We start from the raw sequence: 23,031 nt of genomic DNA on the forward strand, positions 1-23,031 counted from the left end.
GGAAGCAGAAAGCGAGCCTCCTATAGTGAAATCTTGGAGAGACGCTGGAGACACACTTTGCAGGCATAATCACTGAGAAGAGGCATAACTTTGACCCCTCCACACCTCCAACCAGCGCAGAGAATCTCCACTTCGCGTTAAATGGAGAAACGAGGGCCCCGAGGGCTGCCAGTGGCCCGCGCCCAGATGGCTTGGGAAGATGCGGACCAGGTGAGCTTTGCGGTACCGCGGTAGCCCCACAGACAAGCCTGGGACAGAGCAGCATAGCCCCCTGGACAGATTGACCTCCACCCGGGAAAAAAGAGAAACTGAGTAATAAGCAATAAGAACAAATAAGACATGCTGGAAAGAGGGTGGGGCACCTTGAGCGCTAAAGAGTGGGGGAAGGGAATCCTTCCTGGGACTGTAAATAAACAAGCCGGGTGGGTGGGAGAGACTCTGGCGGGAGCGGGGCGCGCACCCAGCAACCAGGAGCGGGAGTGGCGGAGGGAGGAAAACTCCACAGGAGAGGAGGGAAGACCCACTTCCCATGTGAACTGTAAACAAACATGGCGGCTGGCAGGCGCAGCAGCACCGACCAGTAAGCAGGAGCAGGAAAGCTTGTGAAAGTGGAGGTGGGAGGAGAACTGCACAGGAGAGGGGGGAAGACCCACCTTCCACATGAACTGTAAATAAACACGCAGGCCTGACATCGCGGGTGCAGTGTCACCTTTCCCAGTGCTTGGAAAGGGTAAAGCCTGTAGCAGAGGCTCCCGCACAGGAGAAGTCTGAGCAAACAAAGCCTGTGGGACCAGGTGAGTGCTAAGTTCACCCCAGAGATCTGCATAAATAACGCTGCCAGCTACAGCAGGCTGAGAGCAGCAGGCAGGCAAGCCACAGTTGCAGATACCACTCTCAGAACTGTCTCCAGACTCTTTTTTTTCTCCCTACCTTTGATGAGAGAACAACCGAATTACACCTGCAAACCGAAAAACTTACGGAAACTGTATCGCATTTGAACTTGGGACACTTGGTGGGGCTTTTTGTGTGTGTGTGTGTGTGTGTGTGTGTGTGTAGTTTCGTTCTACTTTACGCATCCCCTTTGATGAGACAACTACAGAACATCTGAGGCACCATCTCTAGGACTGGAGACTGAGACAGACACCCAAATTATTAAGACTGAAACTGCATTGCATATAAACTTGGAAGTTTTTTGGTTTTTTTTTTTAATTTTCTATTTTCCATTTTATTTTAATTCATTTTTATATATAGATATTTCTTGCATTTACTTATTTTTTATTTTTTTTATCTTTGATTTTCAATCCTCTCTCTGTCTCTCTAATGTCTGTTCAGCTTATTGTTGATTAGTACACTAACGCTCCCTGTTTATACCTTTGAAACTTTCTTATCTGAAACCTTGTTCTGCTTTCTCGCTCTTGTCTGTGTATTTGTTTTCCCCTTTTCTTTAACTTCTTGCTTTCCATCTCAGCTCACCCTTCCATTCTAAATATTACCATTGTTATTATTACAAGCTAGAAAATACTTAATTGCACACAGTACAGGGACAGTAACAACACCAACGACAATGACGGGAAGACAGAAAAAACAGGGAAACCAGTTTCCCCACAGCAAAAAATTAGTACAGGAACCAGAGGGGAATGAAGAGAACAGATACTCAGATCCAGACTCCAACAAAATGAAGATAAACTATGCCAAAGGACCCAATGAAGCCCACAAGAATAATTTAAAAGAAGACATACTACAAGTACTCAATGAGAATTTTATAGAGATGATACTGGATAGGGTCAACCAAAATGTACAGGAGACACTCAAGAAATTCCAAGACAACAAAAATAGAGAATTTGAAAAAGCAAAAGAAGAAATAAAGGAAACCATAGAAGCACTGTATAAACACCAAAGTGAAAGAGAACACAATGAATAAACGGATAAATGAACTCAGGACAAAAATAGACAACATTAAAAAGGAAAACTGCCAGGATATGGAAAACCTCAGAAAAAAGAACGAAACAGAACTGCAAAACAAAACGGAAGGCCAATCCAGCAGAATAGAACAAACAGAAGACAGAATCTCAGAACTTGAAGATGAAATGGTAATTAAAGGAAAAACCGAAGAACTATTAATTAAACAACTCAAGACCTGTGAAAAGAAAATGCAAGAACTCACCGACTCCATCAAAAGACCAAACTTGAGAATCATGGGCATCAAAGAAGGAGAAGAGGTGCAAGCGAAGGGAATGCGTAATCTATTCAACAAAATAATAATGGAAAATTTCCCAAATCTAGAGAAAGATATTCCCATACAGATGCAAGAGGCCTCCAGGACACCAAACAGACCAGATCAAAATAGAACTACTCCACGACGTATCATCATTACAACAACAAGTTCAAAAACTAAGGAAAGAATATTGAAGGCTGTAAGAGAGAAAAAACAAGTAACATACAAAGGTAAACCCATCAAAATCACAGCAGACTTCTCAACAGAAACATTAAAAGCAAGAAGAGAGTGGGGTGAGTTCTTCCGGGCATTGAATGAAAATAACTTCAACCCCAGGATACTCTACCCAGCAAAGCTATCTTTCAAAATAGATGGAGCAATAAAAGTCTTCCATGATAAGCAGAAACTAAAACAATATGTGACCACAAAGCCACCATTACAAAAGATTCTGCAAGGGATTCTGCACACAGAAAGTGACACCCAACTTAACCATGAAAAGGCAGGCAGCATCAAACCACAGGAAAAGAAAAAGCAAGACAGTAGAGAGTAACATCAAGTTAGGTACACATAATCAAACCTTCAAACAATGAAGACAACTTAATGACAGGAATCACCACACACCTATCAGTACTAACGCTTAATGTTAACGGACTTAATTCACCCATCGAAAGACACCGTTTGACAAAATGGATTAAAAAAGAAGATCCAACAATTTGTTGCTTACAGGAGACTCATCTCACTGACAGAAATAAGCATAGGCTTAGGATGAAAGGCTGGAAGAAGATTTACCAAGCCAATGGCCCCCGAAAACAGGCAGGAGTAGCAATACTTATCTCTGACAAAGTAGACTTCAAACCTACATTGATCAAATGAGATAAAGAAGGACATTCCATACTAACAAAAGGGGAAATAGACAAAAAGGAAATAATAATCATCAATCTGTATGCACCCAATGTCAACGCACCCAATTTCATCAAACATACCCTGAAAGACCTAAAAGCATCTATAAACACCAACACAGTGGTTGTGGGAGACTTTAACACCCCATTATCATCAATAGATAGGTCATCCAAACAAAAAAATCAATAAAGAAATCCAAGATCTAAAATATGCAATAGATCAAATGGACCTATTTGATGTCTACAGAACATTTCATCCAACCTCTACACAATATACATTCTTCTCAGCAGCCCATGGAACCTTCTCCAAAATAGATCATATCCTAGGGCACAAAGCAAGTCTCAGCAAATATAAGAAAATAGAAATTATACCTTGCATACTATCTGATCACAATGCAGTAAAAGCAGAACTCAACAACAAAAGTAAAGACAAAAAACATGCAAACAGCTGGAAAAATAACTCATTATTAATGAACAATGGATCATTGATGAAATAAAAGAGGAAATTAAAAAGTTCCTGGAAGTCAATGAAAATGAAAACACACCTACCAGAACATATGGGACACAGCTAAGGCAGTCCTGAGAGGAAAGTTTATAGCCATGAGTGCATATATTAAAAAGATTGAAAGATCCCAAATCAATGACCTAATGATACATCTCAAACTCCTAGAAAAACAAGAACAAGCAAATCCCAAAACAAATAGAAGGAGAGAAATAATAAAAATAAGAGCTGAAATCAACGAAATAGAAACCAAAAACACCATACAAAGAATTAATGAAACAAAAAGTTGGTTCTTTGAAAAAATAAACAAGATCGATAGACCCCTGGCAAACCTGACTAAAATGAGGAGAGAAAAAACCCAAATTAGTAGAATTAGGAATGCAAAAGGGGAGATAACAACAAACACCACGGAAGTCCAGGAAATCATCAGAGACTACTTTGAGAACCTATATTCAAATAAATTTGAAAATCTAAAAGAAATGGACAGAATTCTAGATACATATGATCATCCAAAACTGAACCAAGAGGAAATTAATCACCTGAATAGACCTATAACACAAAATGAAATTGAAGCAGCAATCAAGAGTCTCCCCAAAAAGAAAAGTCCAGGACCTGATGGATTCTCTGCTGAATTCTATCAGACCTTTAAAGAAGAACTGATACCAACCCTCCTTAAACTGTTCCACGAACTAGAAAGCGAAGAAACACTGCCAAACACATTTTATGAAGCCAGTATTACACTTATCCAAAAACCAGGCAAAGACACCTCCAAAAAGGAGAACTATAGGCCAATCTCCTTAATGAACATTGATGCAAAAATCCTCAACAAAATAATGGCAAACCGAATTCAGCAACACATCAAAAAGATTATTCACCACGACCAAGTAGGCTTCATCCCAGGGATGCAGGGGTGGTTCAACATACGAAAATCAATAAACATAATAAACCACATTAACAGAAGCAAAGACAAAAACCACTTGATCATCTCAATAGATGCAGAAAAAGCCTTTGATAAGATCCAACACCATTTCATGATAAAAGCTCTAGGAAAACTAGGAATAGAAGGAAAGTTCCTCAACATTATAAAAGCTATATATGATAAACCTACAGCCAGCATTATACTTAACGGAGAAAAACTGAAACCATTCCCTCTAAAATCAGGAACCAGACAAGGATGCCCACTATCTCCACTCCTATTCAACATAGTACTGGAATTCCTAGCCAGAACAATTAGGCAAGAAGAAGGAATAAAAGGAATACAAATAGGTAAAGAAACTGTCAAAATATCCCTATTTGCAGACGACATGATCCTATACTTTAAAGACCCAAAAAACTCTACTCAGAAGCTTCTAGACATCATCAATAGCTATAGCAAGGTAGCAGGATATAAAATCAACATAGAAAAATCATTAGCATTTCTATACACTAACAATGAGCAAACGGAAAAAGAATGTATGAAAACAATTCCATTTACAATAGCCTCAAACAAAGTCAAATACCTAGGTGTAAACCTAACAAAAGATGTGAAAGACCTCTATAAGGAAAACTATACAATTCTGAAGAAAGAGATTGAGGAAGACTATAGAAAGTGGAGAGATCTCCCATGCTCTTGGATTGGTAGAATCAACATAGTAAAAATGTCGATACTCCCCAAAGTAATCTACATGTTTAATGCAATTCCCATCAAAATTCCAATGACATTCATTAAAGAGATTGAAAAATCTACTGTTAAATTTATATGGAAACACAAGAGGTCACAAATAGGCAAGGCAATACTCAGTCAAAAGAACAATGCAGGAGGTATCACAATACCTGACTTCAAACTATATTACAAAGCAATAACAATAAAAACAGCATGGTACTGGCACAAAAACAGACATGAAGACCAGTGGAACAGAATAGAGGACCCAGATATGAAGTCACACAACTATAACCAACTTGTCTTTGACAAAGGAGCTAAAAATATACGATGGAGAAATAGCAGCCTCTTCAACAAAAACTGCTGGGAAAACTGGTTAGCAGTCTGCAAAAAACTGAAACTAGATCCATGTATATCACCCTATACCAAGATTAACTCAAAATGGATCAAGGATCTTAATATCAGACCACAAACTCTAAAGTTGATACAGGAAAGAGTAGGAAATACTCTGGAGTTAGTAGGTATAGGTAAGAACTTTCTCAATGAAACCCCAGCAGCACAGCAACTAAGAGATAGCATAGATAAATGGGACCTCATAAAGCTAAAAAGCTTCTGTTCATCAAAAGAAATGGTCTCTAAACTGAAGAGAACACCCACAGAGTGGGAGAAAATATTTGCCAACTATACATCAGACAAAGGATTGATAACCAGAATATATAGGGAACTTAAAAAACTAAATTCTCCCAAAACTAATGAACCAATAAAGAAATGGGCAAGTGAACTAAACAGAACTTTCTCAAAAGAAGAAATTGAAATGGCCAAAAAACACATGAAAAAATGCTCACCATCTCTAGCAATAAAGGAAATGCAAATTAAAACCACACTAAGATTCAACCTCACCCCTGTTAGAATAGCCATCATCAGCAACACCACCAACAATAGGTGTTGGCGAGGATGCGGGGAAAAAGGAACCCTCTTACACTGTTGGTGGGAATGTAAACTAGTACAACCACTCTGGAAAAAAATTTGGAGGCTACTTAAAAAGCTCATCAATCTACCATTTGATCCAGCAATACCACGCTTGGGGATATACCCAAAAGACTGTGACACAGGTTACTCCAGAGGCACCTGCACACCCATGTTTATTGCGGCACTATTCACAATAGCCAAGTTATGGAAACAGCCAAGATGCCCCACCACTGACGAATGGATTAAGAAAATGTGGTATCTATACACAATGGAATTTTATGCAGCCATGAAGAAGAACGAAATGTTATCATTCGCTGGTAAATGGATGGAATTGGAGAACATCATTCTGAGTGAGGTTAGCCTGGCCCAAAAGACCAAAAATCGTATGTTCTCCCTCATATGTGGACATTAGATCAAGGGCAAACACAACAAGGGGATTGGACTATGAGCACATGATAAAAGTGAGAGCACACAAGGGAGGGGTGAGGACAGGTAAGACACCTAAAAAACTAGCTAGCATTTGTTGCCCTTAACGCAGAGAAACTAAAGCAGATACCTTAAAAGCAACTGAGGCCAATAGGAAAAGGGGAACAGGTACTAGAGAAAAGGTTAGATCAAAAAGAATTAACCTAGAAGGTAACATCCACGCACAGGAAATCAATGTGAGTCAATGCCCTGTATAGCTATCCTTATCTCAACCAGCAAAAACCCTTGTCCCTTCCTGTTATTGCTTATACTCTCTCTACAACAAAATTAGAAATAAGGGCAAAATAGTTTCTGCTGGGTATTGGGCGGGGGGGGGAGGGGGGAGAGGAAGGGGGCGGAGTGGGTGGTAAGGGAGGGGGTGGGGGCAGGGGGGAGAAATGAACCAAGCCTTGTATGCACATATGAATAATAAAAGAAAAACGAAAAAAAAACAAACTTAATAAAGGAGCATCTTACCTACTACTACAAATAATGAATCAATCTAATAGACATTCAGGCTTAGCTGCTTCTCTTACCATGCAAAGGAAAAGAATTGACAGAAAGTGTTTTAAGCATATTTAGTTGATGCCATATAAAATCCACCTTTTAGTTTAAAGATTAATTTGTACCAATTTAACAGATATCCAACATATCCCAAATAGAAGCCATATCAAATTCACAACATTCATAAAACTTGTTCATTATAGTCATTTCAGTATTCATTTATAGAAAAGAATACATCCTAGTAGATTATGGAAGCTGTCACAGGCAATGAAGATTGTCACAAAGGCAATTTGTATTATTAACCTAATATACTAACATGTTGGAAAAAATCCTTATTTCCTTCTAGAAGTGGAGGGAGTAATAAGAGTTGGGACACATTTAAATAAGTGGAGTTGTTTTTTCACTATTCCATTTATTAACAATCTTATTTGGAATACTGAACTAAATATCTTTCTGCTTTTCCTTAGTATGACCTCTTCTACTTATAGTTTCCTGATCATCATAAGAGAAACCACTATAACAAGTATTATAGTAGCTAGTCACATTGCTCTTTTAGGCTTCCAGGTCAAAGGACTGAGTAGAATGGTCATTAGCACTGCATGTGGAGACACAGAGAAGGACATGGGGTGATCCTTATAAGAGAGACATCAAAGAGAACCAGGATAATCACAAACTGTGAAGCAGTCTCCTGGAGTCCACAGTCCCTGAAACTGGACTCTGGCATAGCAAGATTTAACATGGAACAGTAGAAAGACCTTGATTAGTGGCCCTTATTCACTTTGCAGATTACTTGGCCTTTTCTATGATATAGCCCCTTAACCCTTAGGGTTCTGATAAGGGTTAATATAATAGAAGTAAAGATCTTGGCACAGGGCCTAGAGAGAACATACTAGAAGCTCAGTAGAGAAGAATCAACCTTATCATTACTATGGGATTGGTGCTGACCTTGAGGGATCAATGGCTGTGGCAGAGATTTAAATGTGCTATTTGTTGTCCAAAGAAAAGGGAAGCATGGGTCTAAGCACCAAATCTTCCACCAGCTGTGTGTTTAATAATTATGGTCTAATCCCACTATTGTGTTTATGTACATGGCCATGTGATGGCAATGAGTGAGGGGTTAATAATTACATTTTTTTGGCTTGGTTTTTTGATACAGGGTCTGTCTATGTAGCCCAGGCTGGGCTTGAACTCTTGATTCTCCTGCCTTAACCTCCCAAGTTCTGTGATTACAGGTGTGTCCAACTTAATAACAATTTTTGGTTAGGTAGGTGCCCTTCTACTTGAGCCACACCTTCAGTCCTTTTTGCTTTCATTATTTCTCAGATATGGTCTCACGGTTTTGTTTGGGCCAGCCTGGACCAAGATGCTCCTATTTACACATAGCTGGATGACAGGCATGCATTACCACACCCAGCTTTTTATTGGTTAAGATGAGGTCTCAAAAACTTTTTGCCCAGGCTGGCCTCAAACTTTGATCTTCCTAATCTGCACAAGCCACTGCACTCAGTAATAATTACCTCCTCCTCCTTCTTCTTTTCTTCTTCTTTCTTCTTCTTCTCCTTCTTTTTCTTCTTCTTCCTCCTCTTCCTCTCCTCCTCCTCCTCCTCCTCCTCTTCCTCCTCCTCCTCCTTCTCTTCCTCCTCCTCCTTCTGGTAGGACTGGGGTTTAAACTCAGGGCTTTGTATTTGTAAAGCAGGCATTCTACCACTTGAGCCATGCCTCCAGTCCATTTTGCTCTGGTTATTTTGGAGATGGGGGTCTTGAGAACTATTTACCTGGGCTGGCCTTGAACCATGATCCCCTTAATCTCAGCCTCCGAAGTAGTTAGGAATATAGGTGTGAGCTACTGGCACCCCTTAATACTTACATTCTAAAAGCAGCCACAGCCTGCTAAGTCCAATGTCACAAGATGCCTTCTTCTTCTTCTTCTTTTTTTTTTTTTTGCAGTACTGGGGCTTGAACTCAGGGCCTTCACCTTGGGCCACTCCACCATCCCTATTTTTGTGAAGGGTCTTTTCGAGATAGGGAACTATTTGCCTGTGCTGGCTTCAAACCGTGATTCTACTCATCTCTGCCTTCAGAATAGCTAGGATTACAGATGTGAGCCACCGGTGCCCAGCTACAAGATGCTTCCTTCCAGTAGGTTATATATGTGATAGCTTAGTGACATTTGTGCTTTTGCAAAAGAGAAATACAATAGGAGTTGAGTAGCTCCCATCTCCAGAAAGGTGAAGCTGTGCTCATTCTTAAAACAGCACTATCAAGGATGGTGTGTACCTACTCAGCAGCAGCAATGAAGAAGGTGACCCTACATGCTACTCTTAACATTTCTTTTCTTAACTTAGGCACTCGATGTAGCACACAGCATTCCTTTAAGACTTCCTGTGAGTTTACCCTCTTAAAATAGGGCCCTCTTAAAGTATGAAATGATCACACTGGAATTTTTAGAAAATGGGGCTCCTTGTAAAGTCCAGAAAATTTCATGGACATCTGAAAGCACAATATGTAACTGAAGATACTTAACTCAAAAGGTTCTGTTATGAAGGTTGGCCACAGCTACGATCCATTGATAACTTGCAGGCAAAATCAAGACTCACAAATAGCCCTTTCTCATTTTAATCCCTCCTTGCCTCCACCTTCTCTCTTAGTGAGGAACTCACCAAAGCTGGAACTGCATGTCCCTTTCAAAATCTCATATTAGCAAGTAGTGTTTTAGAGTGGGCATAGCTGGGAGACTAGCAGGTTCTTAGTTTGAGGACACATCTACAAGTGTATTATATTTCCCCAGTTTTTAGAATGTACATAAAGGAAAATGGAACTGGAAGAGTAAGAAAGTAAAAGAAGAATGGTCTTTCAGCTGCATCCATTCATCATATGAGCCAGGCAGATGATGGATTTGTTCAAACAAATGTTGAAGGTACGGTGTACTTCGATTCAGCACCCTCAGTGTCATTTCCTACACCATATATTGGGATAATGGAACACATGCACTCAGGAGTTCGCAGATTGCTACTAGTTTTATAGCTTTGTGAAGTCACTTTACCTCTTTGAACCTTAGTTTTGTCATCTACAAAATGGGGATAATGATGCCAGCTTAGTGGGGCAGATGTAAAAATTTAATGAGCTCATGAATAAAAAGCACTTAGTTGTTTATTATTAGTCTCTAGGCAAAATAAAAATCTCTCAGTGTACTCATCACATTAATTTGCTTCCCAGTTAAGAGTAGAGTGAATTTCCATGACTATTTAATTAATAGTTGAGTGCAAAGGACTGGCTTTCCCTCTTCACATTAAATATGAAAACACAAAAGAGTTCAATAAACGTTAACTGCTACTATTCTTACTGTTGTTATTTTTTACTAGCCTAGGGAAATACTGTGCTGTAAAGAAAGGGAAAATGGAGAAGCAAAGTTTTTTATTTTGGGTTACTGAAGCCAACATTTCTAAATACTTTGTATAATTTTTTTGTGTGTGGTGATGGGTATTGAACCAAGGGCCTCATGCATGTAGGCAAGGGCTCTGCCACTGGGATTGAGAAATTGAGGGCATCCTCAACTGCTGTTTCATATAATTTTTCATTCCTCCCTTAACTTCTGAACCCACAATTTTTCTAAAGGCTACTGATTTGTTTTTTTACATGTTACTACTGGACTCTTCCAAGTCTCCCGAACCACATGGCTATCAGAGTTTGCCAAAATTCCTGATCTCCTCACTGGACATCAAGTGTATATTTATCACAAATGTCCTTAACTCCCAGGATACTCCCAAAGTCCTGTAGCTTCTAGACCCACAAAGACTATCTGCAGCAGAGTCAGGAGGAGATGTGTTTAAAAATGAAGTGGTTACTGGCACGAGAATTCTGCCATTAGAATGAGTAAATGTCCCAGTAGTTCCAGGAAGTAGTTTGCAATGTCAGATCAGAAACTTGACTTCTCAAGGCACCTTTCCAGACTTCAACCACTCCCTGTTTGGCTTCAGTGAGAAAGAATAACAATGGTGACAGCTATTTTTTCTTAGGTGGATACGAGAAGCTGAGTTTAAACAATCTTTTGTTTAAACAGTAGGAAAATGAACAACTGAACTAGAATTCCAGAGTCAAAGCCAGGTACAAAGGAAATGATCAAAGTGTTCAAAGACATGTCAGGAAGAATGAGGAGAAACAACCAGCTCATAGGCTAAAGAAGTGGCCTCAGACTGGAGGTATGGCTCAAGTGATAAAGCACCTGCTTTGTAAGCATGAAGCCTTGAGTTCAAACCCCAGTTCCGTGAAAAAAAGGAAAAAAAAAGTACCAAGAAGTGGCCTCAAACTATTGTGTTCCTTGTGGAGGGGCTTTAGCGTCCTGCAAATGCATTAGGAAAAAGAGTGGGGGTACAGCCTAGGAGGTCATATGGACATGGGGGAGAGGGCCAAGCAGAGGCATGATATGCCACAATGATTCTAGGAGTTCTTAGAAATCTTTTTATTTAATAAGGAAAGGGAAGGGAAGGAAAAGAAAAAGCAGACGATCACATTAAACCAAAGAGCCTATTTTTATGATTGCCTTAGGAAAAACAAAACTAAAAACAAACCAAATGTTTCACAGGGAAAATGCTCCTTCATTGGTCAGTTGGATAAAAAGTCAGGCTTACCTTGACATATTGAACTAGGCGCTCATTGACATTCACTTTATAAGTCTCTAGGCCTAACTCCTTAGACAAGCGTAAGATTCTGTTTTGAGTTGGTCCCACATACGCTCCACCAACATCAACCCAATTAACATGCTCGTTCTGCAAAAAGAAAAAAAAGTGGTCAGAAAATGTTAGTTAAAACTTGGAATCTAAAAGTCTTTATTTCTTATTAAAAATAATTTCATTTATTTTGCAAAATCAACTGTGTCCTTAGAAAGTGCTTATAAAGTGCAACTGAAGAACTGGGGCACAATGCTGTCTGGCATTTCATTGAATACCTCCTTTTGTAGATCTATTGGTGAAGTTGAGTCAGCAAAACACACATAAAGAATAAAGAACACTATAGTACATTCTTCTAGTCTAGATCCTGTGTAAAACACTTAAGTTATTACGTGTGTTTTTTCTGGAGTTATTGCTGGAGGAGCCACTCAGAGATTCATTAGTCCTGACTCCATGATTTCTACCAGATGAAATTTTAAATCAGCCCACATTCAAGGGCTTGTGATTATATTTTAGAACATTTCCAGAAAAGAATGCATCACAGGAAAAGAATATTAAAAAGTATAAAAAGATTCATATACCTACTAAATTATTTACAAATATGCAAACACTCATAAGCTCAAATTGTTTTCTTTCCCCCTCTTAAATGCAGTTTTCCACTTTTTATAGCTTTTTATTAATTTTTGCAGCACTGGGGCTTGAACTCAGGGCCTTATACTTGCTAAGGCAGGTGCTCCACCACTTTAGCCACTCTGTCAATCCTTTTTTTGTGATGGGTTTTTTTGAGTTAGTGTCTCAGGAACCATTTGCTGGCCTCAAACTGTGATTCTCCTGATCTTTGCCTCCCAAGTAGCTAGGATTACTGCTGTGAGCCACCAGTGCCTAGCTTTTTTATTAACATATTTTCCAATGATTTAATTAATAAATTGAATATTATTGAGCTACAACTCCCCCATATCTTTTTATGGGTCTCTTTCTATTTTGTTGTTTGGACCAGTTCTTGTGTGTGCATGTTGCCTTTCCTTCTTGCTTGCCTATTTTTTTAATTGTTACGATACTCACTGTACTTGAAAACATAAATAAATAATTTGGATGCTAGGAGATACCTTTTTAAGAAAGGATTTATGTTTACTTCTTCACGGTGCTTGGAATCCTAACAGTATCAGTTAACTTAAGTATCTGAGATGATTTGAAGCTGGGCTGAAATGCACATAGGGCCTTGTCCTCTCGCAGTTCACTGTTAATCCTAAGATGTAGTCCAACTCAAAGTAAGGAACTGACCAAATACCACCCCCTCCACACACACACACACACACACACACACACACACACACACACACACACACACACACACTACTATGGGCTCTGGACTTTATCGTCTTTCATTCTAGCTTTGCAAGACTATCAAAAGTACTGCTCAGCCTCCTAGCACCTTCTTCAATGATCAGTAATTCTCTCTACCATCCTGGGAAGGATAATTCAATCGTTTCCAGATGTTGGTTCAGTGATTCTTCACTACCTTGTTAGGTCTCTGGTTCTCTTATAATTTGAAGGTGTGTATGTGTGTGTGTGTGTGTATGCATTCTCACACACATGCACACATACAGTGCAATTTGTCTAGTCTCTGTGTTTTGGTACAATTTACCCAATCTGTTATTTTCCAGAAAAATGCATACTATGACAGAAGGAAAAACCAGTACAAACACTTTACAAAAGAAGTGTACCTGATATGTTCACTAGCAAGGGAGCCAATGTAGCTACAGCAATGTAAGCAAGAAAAAGAGAACTGGAGATGAGGTTAGGCTATTGGGGATCAGGTCAGGTGAAGTCTTAGAGGACATGGTACGGACATTGGCTTTTACCTTTGAGTGAGAAGGGGAGCCTTAGGAAGGCCTTGAGGAGTGCTAAGATCTAACTTAGACTTGAACAGCTCACTCTCACTGATGCTACACTAAGAACTGATTATAGGGCCAGGCACCAGTGGCTCATACCTATAATCCTGGCTACTCAGGAGGCAGAGATCAGGAGGATGGCAGCTTGAAGCCAATCCAGGCAAATAGTTTGCAAGACCCTACCTCAAAAACACCCATCACAAAAAAGGACTGGTGGACTGGCTCAAGGTGTAGGTCCTGAGTTCAAGCCCTATTACCGAAAAAAAAAAAAAAGAACTGATTATAGGGAGCAAGGGTGAAAATAGAATCAGTGAGAAAGCTATTGGAGTAACCTGGACTAGAGATGATGAGATGATGGTAGCTCTCACAAGGAAGTAGCCATGGAAATGTTAGGAAGAACTGAATTATAAATATGTTTTGAAGACAAAGCCAAAAGAATTTCCTTTGACAAAATGAATATGAGTCTGGTAATACTGAGCATGACCCAAAGTGTGTGCAAAGTGGCTGTCTTCTGACCAGCAGAAGCCTGCTAGAGGTGGAGTCTTCTTTCTTTTTAATTTATTTTTTTTGTAGTGCTAGAGATAGAATCCAGTGCTTCTTGCATATTAGGCAAGTGATCAATCACTGAGCTACACAAGCTTTGGATTAATGCTCTTGAGGAAGAAGATAAGAAATTCAATTTGGGATGGTTAAGTTTAAGATGCCTGTTCAACATCCAGGAGATACACAAATTTCTAACTTCTCTATCAGACCAGTACTGTGTATTTTTTTCAACATTGTAATTATTTCAATGGGAAGAGCTATTCAGGGTTTCCATTCTGCCACAGTAGTAGAAATGAAGGGCTTCTTTGACTTTAGTCTGTTGATCATAATATTCATGCTCTCTTTACTAACCATACAAATGGTCCTAGAGTCTCCAACATTCATTTTAAGATTGAAGAACAAAACTGGAACCAGTTTACCAATAAATTTCTAGCTTTAACAAAGATAGCAAGAGGACTTTGGGAAGTTTTCCTATGACCACTGGCACTCTCTTTAAAGTGAATAATCTGGATATCCACATGCAGAAAACTGAAACTAGATCCATGTCTTTCACCCTATACAAGTATTAACTCAAAGTGGATTAAGGACTTAATATAAGAACTGAAACTTTGAAGTTAATGAAGAAAAGAGCAGGGAATACATTGGAACTAACAGGCATAGGCAATGACTTCCTAAACAGAACTTAAATGGCTTAGCAACTAAGAGAAAAGATTGACATGAAGCTAAGAATCTTCTGCACAAAAGAAGAAATGTTCACCAGAATAAAAACGCAGTCCACGGAATGGGAGAAAATCTTTGCCAGCTATACCTATAATAACCAGAATATACAGGGAACACAAAAAACTAAACTCCTAAAAAATTGATGAGCCAATGAAGAAATGGGCAAACTGAACAGAGCTTTATCAAAGGAAGAAGTCCAAATGGCCAAAAAACACATGAAGAAATGCTCAGTATTCTTGGCCATAAAAGAAATGCAAATCAAAATCACATTAATATTCTACCTCATTCCTGTTAGAATGGCTGCCATGAAGAACACAAACAACAACAAATGTTGGCAAAGATATGGGGAAAAAGGAACCCTCCTACACTGTTGGTAGGAATGTAAATTAGTACAACCACTATGAAAAACAGTATGGAGGCTCAACAAAAAGCTAAAAATAGAACTGCCATATGATCCAGCAATACCACTCCTAAGGATATACCCAAAGGAATGTAAGTCAGGTTACAATAAAGAAACCAGTACACCCATGTTTGTTGCAGCATTATTCAAAATAGCTAAGGTATTGAAACAGCCAAGATTCCCCACAACTGATGAATGAATTAAGAAAATATGGTATTTATATATAATGGAACTTCATTCAGCCATAAAGAAGAATGAAATTTTGTCATTTGCAGGTAAATGGATGGAACTGGAGAACATCATCTTAAGTGATGTTAGCCAGGTTCAAAAAGATAAAGGCCACATGTTTTCTCTCATATGTGGAATATAGACCCAATACAAATACAAGCAATATTATGAAAAACAGGTCACACTAAGGGGAGATCACTAATGGGAGAGGGAGAGTAAAAGAAGGAAGTTAAGAATGTAAATATGGTTGATGTACTGTCTATACGACAATGAATATAGAATTTTTAAACCAGTCGAAATTACCCTAAAAATGGGGACTAAGCTGGAAAGAGAAAAATAGAGGGGATGAACCAATTCGGGTTATAATACATATATACATGGAAAAGTAACAATGAAACTCCCTATATAGATATCTCATACAAACAAAAATGTCTTTTTTCAAAAACAGAGAACAGGAAGGTACAACATGTCCTGCCTGGGGATTGGAACCAGTGGAAGGGGGGAGGATATAAGAAAAGTGTGCAGGAAAAAAAGAAAAGTGTGTAGAAGGGTGAATATGGTGGAAATATTATGTATTCGTGTATGAAAATGGAAAAATGAGACCTGTTGAGACTATTCCAGAAATGGAGAAAGGGAAGATAAAGGAGAATGATGGAGGGGATAAATTCAACTATGCTATATTGTGAGAACTTTGGTAAATGTCACAATGTACTCCTAGTACAACAATAATAAAAAATAAATTAAAAAAGGGAATAATCTTAAGTGAAGTAGTTAAAAGGCTGAGACATTTTATAGAACATTTCTTTACAAAGCAGAAACATTCTAAATGATATGCTTTGGGTTCAGCAGGAAGTCACTAGAAGTGTAGTACTATATTCTACCCTGTTGTACTCAGTCTTTATGGCCTTTATTTAGATCTCATTACTCAGTCTTTGAAGAGGCCATGGACATGGAACTATATTAGGAAACAAATACAGCAACCTTGTGGCAACCCTGTAGGCACTTCAACTTTATTAGTTAGATTCTGAATAATTATAGATGGAAAATTCATCTGAACAGCTATTGGGTAACAATACCAAATTTGACATTTTGGAACTTTAAGGTCCAGAGCAGTTTTTATGGCATATCATTCCAAAATTATCCTAACTGACTATGCTATTTGAAGCAAATCTCAATATTTGATTCATCTTCCTATTAAATGCCACTTTTGTCTCTTTTTCTTAAAGTCTTCTTTTTCTCCTTCCAGTCATTTGAAATATAAATGCTAAGTGCTCATTTCTAAGCATTTCTGAGGTTCCTTTATCATATACCTAAGAAGTGTATAACACTGAAAACACACTAATAGTTCTTATCTGGTTCTGACATATATAAATGATGCAACATGGCCAAGCAGCCTAGGCCAATAGCATGGGTTGGGACAAGCATGTTAGAATTCTCATTTCCTTTACACAACTTGTTCTTAACTGAAAATCTGCAACATGACTAATGCTCCTATTTAATAAGCAAGATATTTCAGAGATAAGAAAAGTAGGGCTAAGGAACAACTTAATAACTATCTCTGAAATGAAGGAAAATTCTTCAGAAAAATCACATCTACAAAGGGTATACAGGCAGAATATGCAACCCTTCTTTTGAACTAACACACATTGCCTCCAATTAGCATTTAAAGATGAGCCAGGCATAGTGGTATACATCTGTAATCCCAGCACTCAGGCGGCTAAGGCAGGAAGATCACAGGTTCCAGGCCAGCCTGAGCTATATAGCCAGACCCTGTCTCAAAAAGTAAAAAAGTGAAGATGAAAGGGAACTTCGTGAAGGCATTTGGACTGTATCATATTGCCCAGATGAGAAAACTGGGATGTGAAGTGCTAGAAGGACTTATCCAAGACAGATGTTAGGCCCATACAAAGGCCAGAATCCCAGCCTCCTCACTCCCAGACCAATTATCAGACTACATCCAAGGGAGCACTCAGAAACTCTCCAAGTAAACTTAATTTAGAACAGCATTAAACTAAAACTAGCCAGCACTTCTGCAATCTCCCTTGAGGAGCTTGTCAAAATGCAGGCGCAGATTCAGCAGGGCTGGGATAGGGTCTAAGAGTCTGCATTTCTCTCAAGTTCCACACATCACACTGAGTTACAAGACTATAGAACACATTCGTAGAGCTGAGCAAAGTAGAAATAGCCTATGTAATGCATCGTCATATATCTAGCAAGGTAGGATGCAAATGATAGAAAGAGTGCATGGCATGGTGTGACTGAAAGAGCTTAAGATATTCATGTGACTCTGCCCAAGGAAAGTAAAGCAAATGTCCGCTGGAGTCTTCTGATAAAGGAAAAGCTTTGGAGCAGCCAAGGATGCTGCTGCTCCTTCACTCTCCTTCCTTATGTTTTATTTGTTTGTTTTTGAGATAGGGTCTCACCACATAGCCCCACATGGCCTTGAACTCGAGATCCTTCTGCCTCTGCCTCCCAAGAGCTGGGATTATGAAACACCACACCTGGCAATTCTCCATTCTTGAAGGAGGACTTGATGCTTAGTGTCATAGCATCCATCTTGTTATCAGAATCCAATAAGCCAACATGCAAAGAATGGCAGAGCAGAGGGACAGCAAGAGCCTGAAACCTTGATGACAAAGCTGAACCCTTGCACCAGCCTGGAGTGCCTACCACCCTACTAATTCTATGAAAAAACTAAATGTTTGCATTGCCTATGCCACTGTTACTGCCTAGGCCATTGTGTTATTAGTCTAACTGAAACATCTTCTAGTTAGATAGATGCTTCTTTTTGCAGTCACCTCAAGCCTGTTTTTTTTCCTTACTTCTAGTCCTCAGCCTTTACCACACTCTAACAAGGCCTCTTTTCTGTCTTATCCCATGTCATCTGACTCTGTTGAACATCCTGTCCTCCTTCTTCCACTGACTGGCATAACACTGTTCTTGTCTGGTCCTCCTCCTTTGCCTTTATGGTTTCTCTCTTGCTCCTTTTACATGACCCCTTCCTTTTATCTGCATGCTCCTCAAAGTTCCATCTTTGGCCCTATTTCCTTTCTGCTCTATATCTTCCCCATGTGTACTTTCATCAGCTGTTACTAATTCAGCCACCTGCAAACACAATAGGAGTAAACAATTGTTAGCATGCATTTTTTTCAGAATGGTAACATAGGCCCAAGTATAAAAAGACAATGATGGAGCAAGAACTGAACTTCCTTCTCATAACTAGCCAGACCTGACCCAAGTGGGCTATATTTGCTCCTGCTTACTATGCCACCATACTTCTTTGAGCTGCATAATGTTGGATAAACAAGGAACCTAAAGCAAGTGTGTATGGGTGTAGGTGGGTATGTGCATACATGCATATATGAGTTTATTGGGAGTGTGCAGTCACTTCAAGTCCAGCTAAACCATAACCAGATGCTACACATTTGATTTAGACCTCTAGTATAGAAATTATGACACTGTATTGAAGTTGTTTGTTCACATTTGTTTGTCTTTATTAGAATGTGAATGACTGAAAGTCAGAGGCTGTCATTCTTCAGTGAGTGCTTGTTGAAAAGAATAATCACTTACTTGATGAAGTAGTTTAGGGCCATGGAGGATAAGTGGTTTAACTGCATGAACTCTTGAGATCTCCTCCAGTGCCATGATTTCAAATATCCCCACTTGAAGTTTTGAGTGAGATATTGTATGTAAGTATTAAAATTACTTACCCTCACTGTATATGTTCTTCCTCCAACTCTATCCCGGGCTTCCAAAACCAAAACATTAATGTCATATTCAGTCAAGAGCTTGGCAGCAGCCAATCCTATGGGGAAAACAAAAGAGATGATATATTAACATCTAGATGTTAGACATATAAGATTTAACCAGGTCTACCCACAAAATGAGTACAGACTATTGCATATGATTCATTGATTTTGCTGTTTTTCTAAGAAATTCCAACCATACTGATTAATTAAGCCACCAAAATTATTGTCTAACATAAGGGATCCTAAAATGACTAGTTTAGTCAGCTTATATTTCAGGTTGGTTGACAGAAAAAAAGTAGTAATTATCAAAATGTGTATCTTGGTTTTGTTGGCAATAATCAAATCATGTTTAGAGAATTTTGTGAGCCCCTCTCCCAGAAATCCTGATTATATAAACAAGGCTAGGGATACTGCTCATTAGTAGAATGCTTGCCTAGCATGCTCATGGCCCTAGGTTCAATCCCCAATACTGCAAAAAATTAATAATACATAAAAATGAAAAAATTGAATGCTGATTATATAAACAGAAGAGTACGTTTTCCTGCAAATTTTCCCTGCCTTCACCAGTCTTCAGTATATCTATGCTTTCTTCAACTTAAAAATCCTGTATCATCACCTCCTGTGATTCATATCTGAATTACAAAGCCTAGATTTTGTTACCCTTACTAGATTCTAAGTTACCAAAAGATAGGAACCATGTTTCATACTTCGGTCATTGGCTCAAACAAAGCTGAGAGTAAGTATTCATCTGTAAATAAGAGCTTTTATAAAATATAGGATATTTTAATCCCAACATAGGAATACCAGAAATATTGAGAACATGTTGTAGATTAACATTATTTCAAAGGTGCATGTTATCAATATGGTGACATTGATCTGATCACCTAGCTGTGGAAGGGCTTGTCAGTTTTCTCCACTGTAAAGTTACTCTTCCATTCCCCTTTCCATACCATACTCTTTGAAAGGAAGGCTATGTATAGCCTACATTTAAGCAGTGGGAAGATATGTTCTACCTTTTGAGAGTGGAGTATACACCTGAATTGTTCAGAATTCTTCTGCACTGCAGATTTGCCCCTTTTCCTTATTTATTTATTCAACTATTATATCAGAATGGGATCACAGACATTTATTTTATACTTAGGTTATAATCTAATACTATGTTATTTCATTTCATTGCTCAAAGTGTTCCAGCTATGAAACTCTTGGGAGCTCTTTCAGTTGGCTCCTGTGCCCCTTAACAAGCCCCCATCATTATGTATGTGTGTTTGTGTGTGTGTTTGCATAAGTGTGTATTTGAGTACTTCCTTAATTTCTAGTACTACAAGATGCTCTGGGCTTATGTTGTTTTCCCCTGCCCCAGCCTTAGAATCATTCAGTTCTCCAGTGAGCCCTGGCCCCTTTTATTGGGGAACAATATTAAATAACAAGATGTGGTACTATGTGTGCTCACTGTTATTGGTGTGTCGCTGCTTCTAGGACCTCTCAACTCCCACAGTAAGGAAATATATGTGTGCATGCTTATTTTTAAACCCCTACAGTTATTTCTATACTTCAAATGCTATCTTAGCACCTACTTATCTTTATTTTCCTTCATTACAATAACATGGAAACAAGACTACAGAGATAAGCACACTACAAGGAAGAAATGCTAATTAGAATATTAGAGCAAAAGAGAAATAAGGTTGGTACTAGGAATAAGATTAGTAAAATGATACAAATAATACCTAGATACCTATACAAGTGGTTGAGGAGAGGAACTATTTGGGGTAATTTAAAAACCCAGTAACTTGATAGTTCATTTTGAATGGTATACACCCTAAAGACAAAAAGAATTGCAAACATATTTTCAATAATCATTTAGTTGGTGCTATATGAGTGCTACTATCCTGAGGTTATATATATAATGTGGGATAAAGCAAGCTGGTGCCTTTGAGAAGTGGGATTTTGGCATGGGGATAAAGAAATGCAGATGTAAGAATGAGATTCAGTAAAAGTCTTATAATCCTAATCATGAATTATAATCATTGTTTTACTGAAGGGGAAGATTTAAGTTATTTAAGAAAATTCACTAGAGTCACCCCTCTGTATCCATGAGTTCTGCATTACTCATATTCAATCAATTGCAGATTGAAAATATTTTTCAAAAGCTGAGCCTGTACTGAACATGTACAGACTTCTTTGTCATTATTCCCTTAACAGTATAGTATAGTAACTATTTACACAGCATTTATATTAAATAAGGTATTATAAGTCATCTAGAGATGATTTGAAGTATATGGGAGGGATGCATAGGTTCTATGCAAAGACTACAACATTTTATATAAGGAACATGAGCATCTGCAGATTTTGATATCCAGAAGAGTCCTGGAACCAATCCTTTTCAGATACTGAAGCATGACTGTATTTGCAAAGCATATTTCTTCTAAGATGCTCAATAAATGAATGCTGATATTTCTGTTTTCATGACACTGATAAGAAACTTTCATGATTAATTGAAAAGTTAGAATATATGATAATTTTTGAATTCTCAATATGTCATAAATAAAGCACAGGCAAACACTTGCAGTCCGGAAAAGCTTTTCTAAAATAACAATGATGGCTGTTGATTTGAATGGTTAAAATTAAAGATGATACCTACTTTAACTCTTGTAACTCTTGGATTATACTACTTTACTCTTTTTTGTACCTATTTTGTGTATCATTATGCATTCTAACTTCCTCTTGTCACTACAAAACCCAATGATCAGTTGCAGAAGAAAAATTGCGTCCCAATTGTCAACTCCACATAATAGTTTAGGGGCTTTTGCATAATCGTTTGAAATATTTATTTAGCATTTTTATAAATGGGATAAAATTATTAGAAAAGGTTCTTAAGTATGAAGGCAAGTCACTAAATAAAATGTGACTACTAGAAAAACAGATTTTACAGCCAGGTGCCATGGTACACATCTCTAATGCCAGCACTCTAGAGACTGAGGCCAGGAGGATCGAGAGTTCAAGACCAACCTGGACTACATAATGAGATCCTGTCTCAAAAAACTAAAAAAAAACAATTAATTTCATAGTCACTTTTTAAATCTTTCACATTATATATAGAGAAAAATCTCAGCCTAAACCTTTTATTTCATTGTGCATTATAGCTTTTCTTTTATATCATTTTCTACCACTTCTTGAGTATGTGGAATCTAGAGTGAGAAGCCTATTGCCCCCCACAAATAAGGAAAAAGATTGGTACATATATGCTAGTAAATTATTAACAACCAGGGGATAGAGAGCACCAGTTTGGCAACATTTGGATTCCCATGGCATATATACACTGTGATTTCATGCTAAATGTGATTGCCTGTTACTTTTAGGGTGGGTTTTTTTCCACCGGGTTGTAGAAGCTGAGGGGCCACCTTGGAAAGGGATCTACTGGGCCAAACTCTTATATAGTGTCCTAGTATCAAAAGTCTGTGATACTTCCATCTGTGTTTGGGTCTTTTTGTTTGTTTTGGTTTTAGTTTTCTGGAGGTTTTTGTTGTTTTTGTGGTAGGAGGGTAGTACGGGGGATTGAACAAGCTTCCTGCTTTCTAGGAAGGTGCTCTACCATTTGAGCCACTCTACCGGCCCAATCCACCTGTGTTTTTGAGGGAAGAG

At 38.4% G+C, this 23,031-nt stretch overlaps 1 protein-coding gene across 1 annotated transcript in view; it reads right to left on the reverse strand.

Annotated features, from left to right (window-relative positions):
* Maoa (monoamine oxidase A) overlaps positions 1–23,031 on the reverse strand; it is a 98,240-nt gene that overhangs the window by 45,341 nt on the left and 29,868 nt on the right. Inside the window, exons 2-3 of the mRNA XM_074063766.1 lie at positions 19,354–19,448; positions 11,822–11,959 (exon numbers count right to left, since the gene is read on the reverse strand). Coding sequence (XP_073919867.1) covers positions 11,822–11,959; positions 19,354–19,448 — 233 coding nt within the window. The remainder of the gene's footprint in view (positions 1–11,821; positions 11,960–19,353; positions 19,449–23,031) is intronic.

This window comes from Castor canadensis, chromosome X, assembly GCF_047511655.1.
Source record: "Castor canadensis chromosome X, mCasCan1.hap1v2, whole genome shotgun sequence".
NCBI lineage: Eukaryota > Metazoa > Chordata > Mammalia > Rodentia > Castoridae > Castor > Castor canadensis.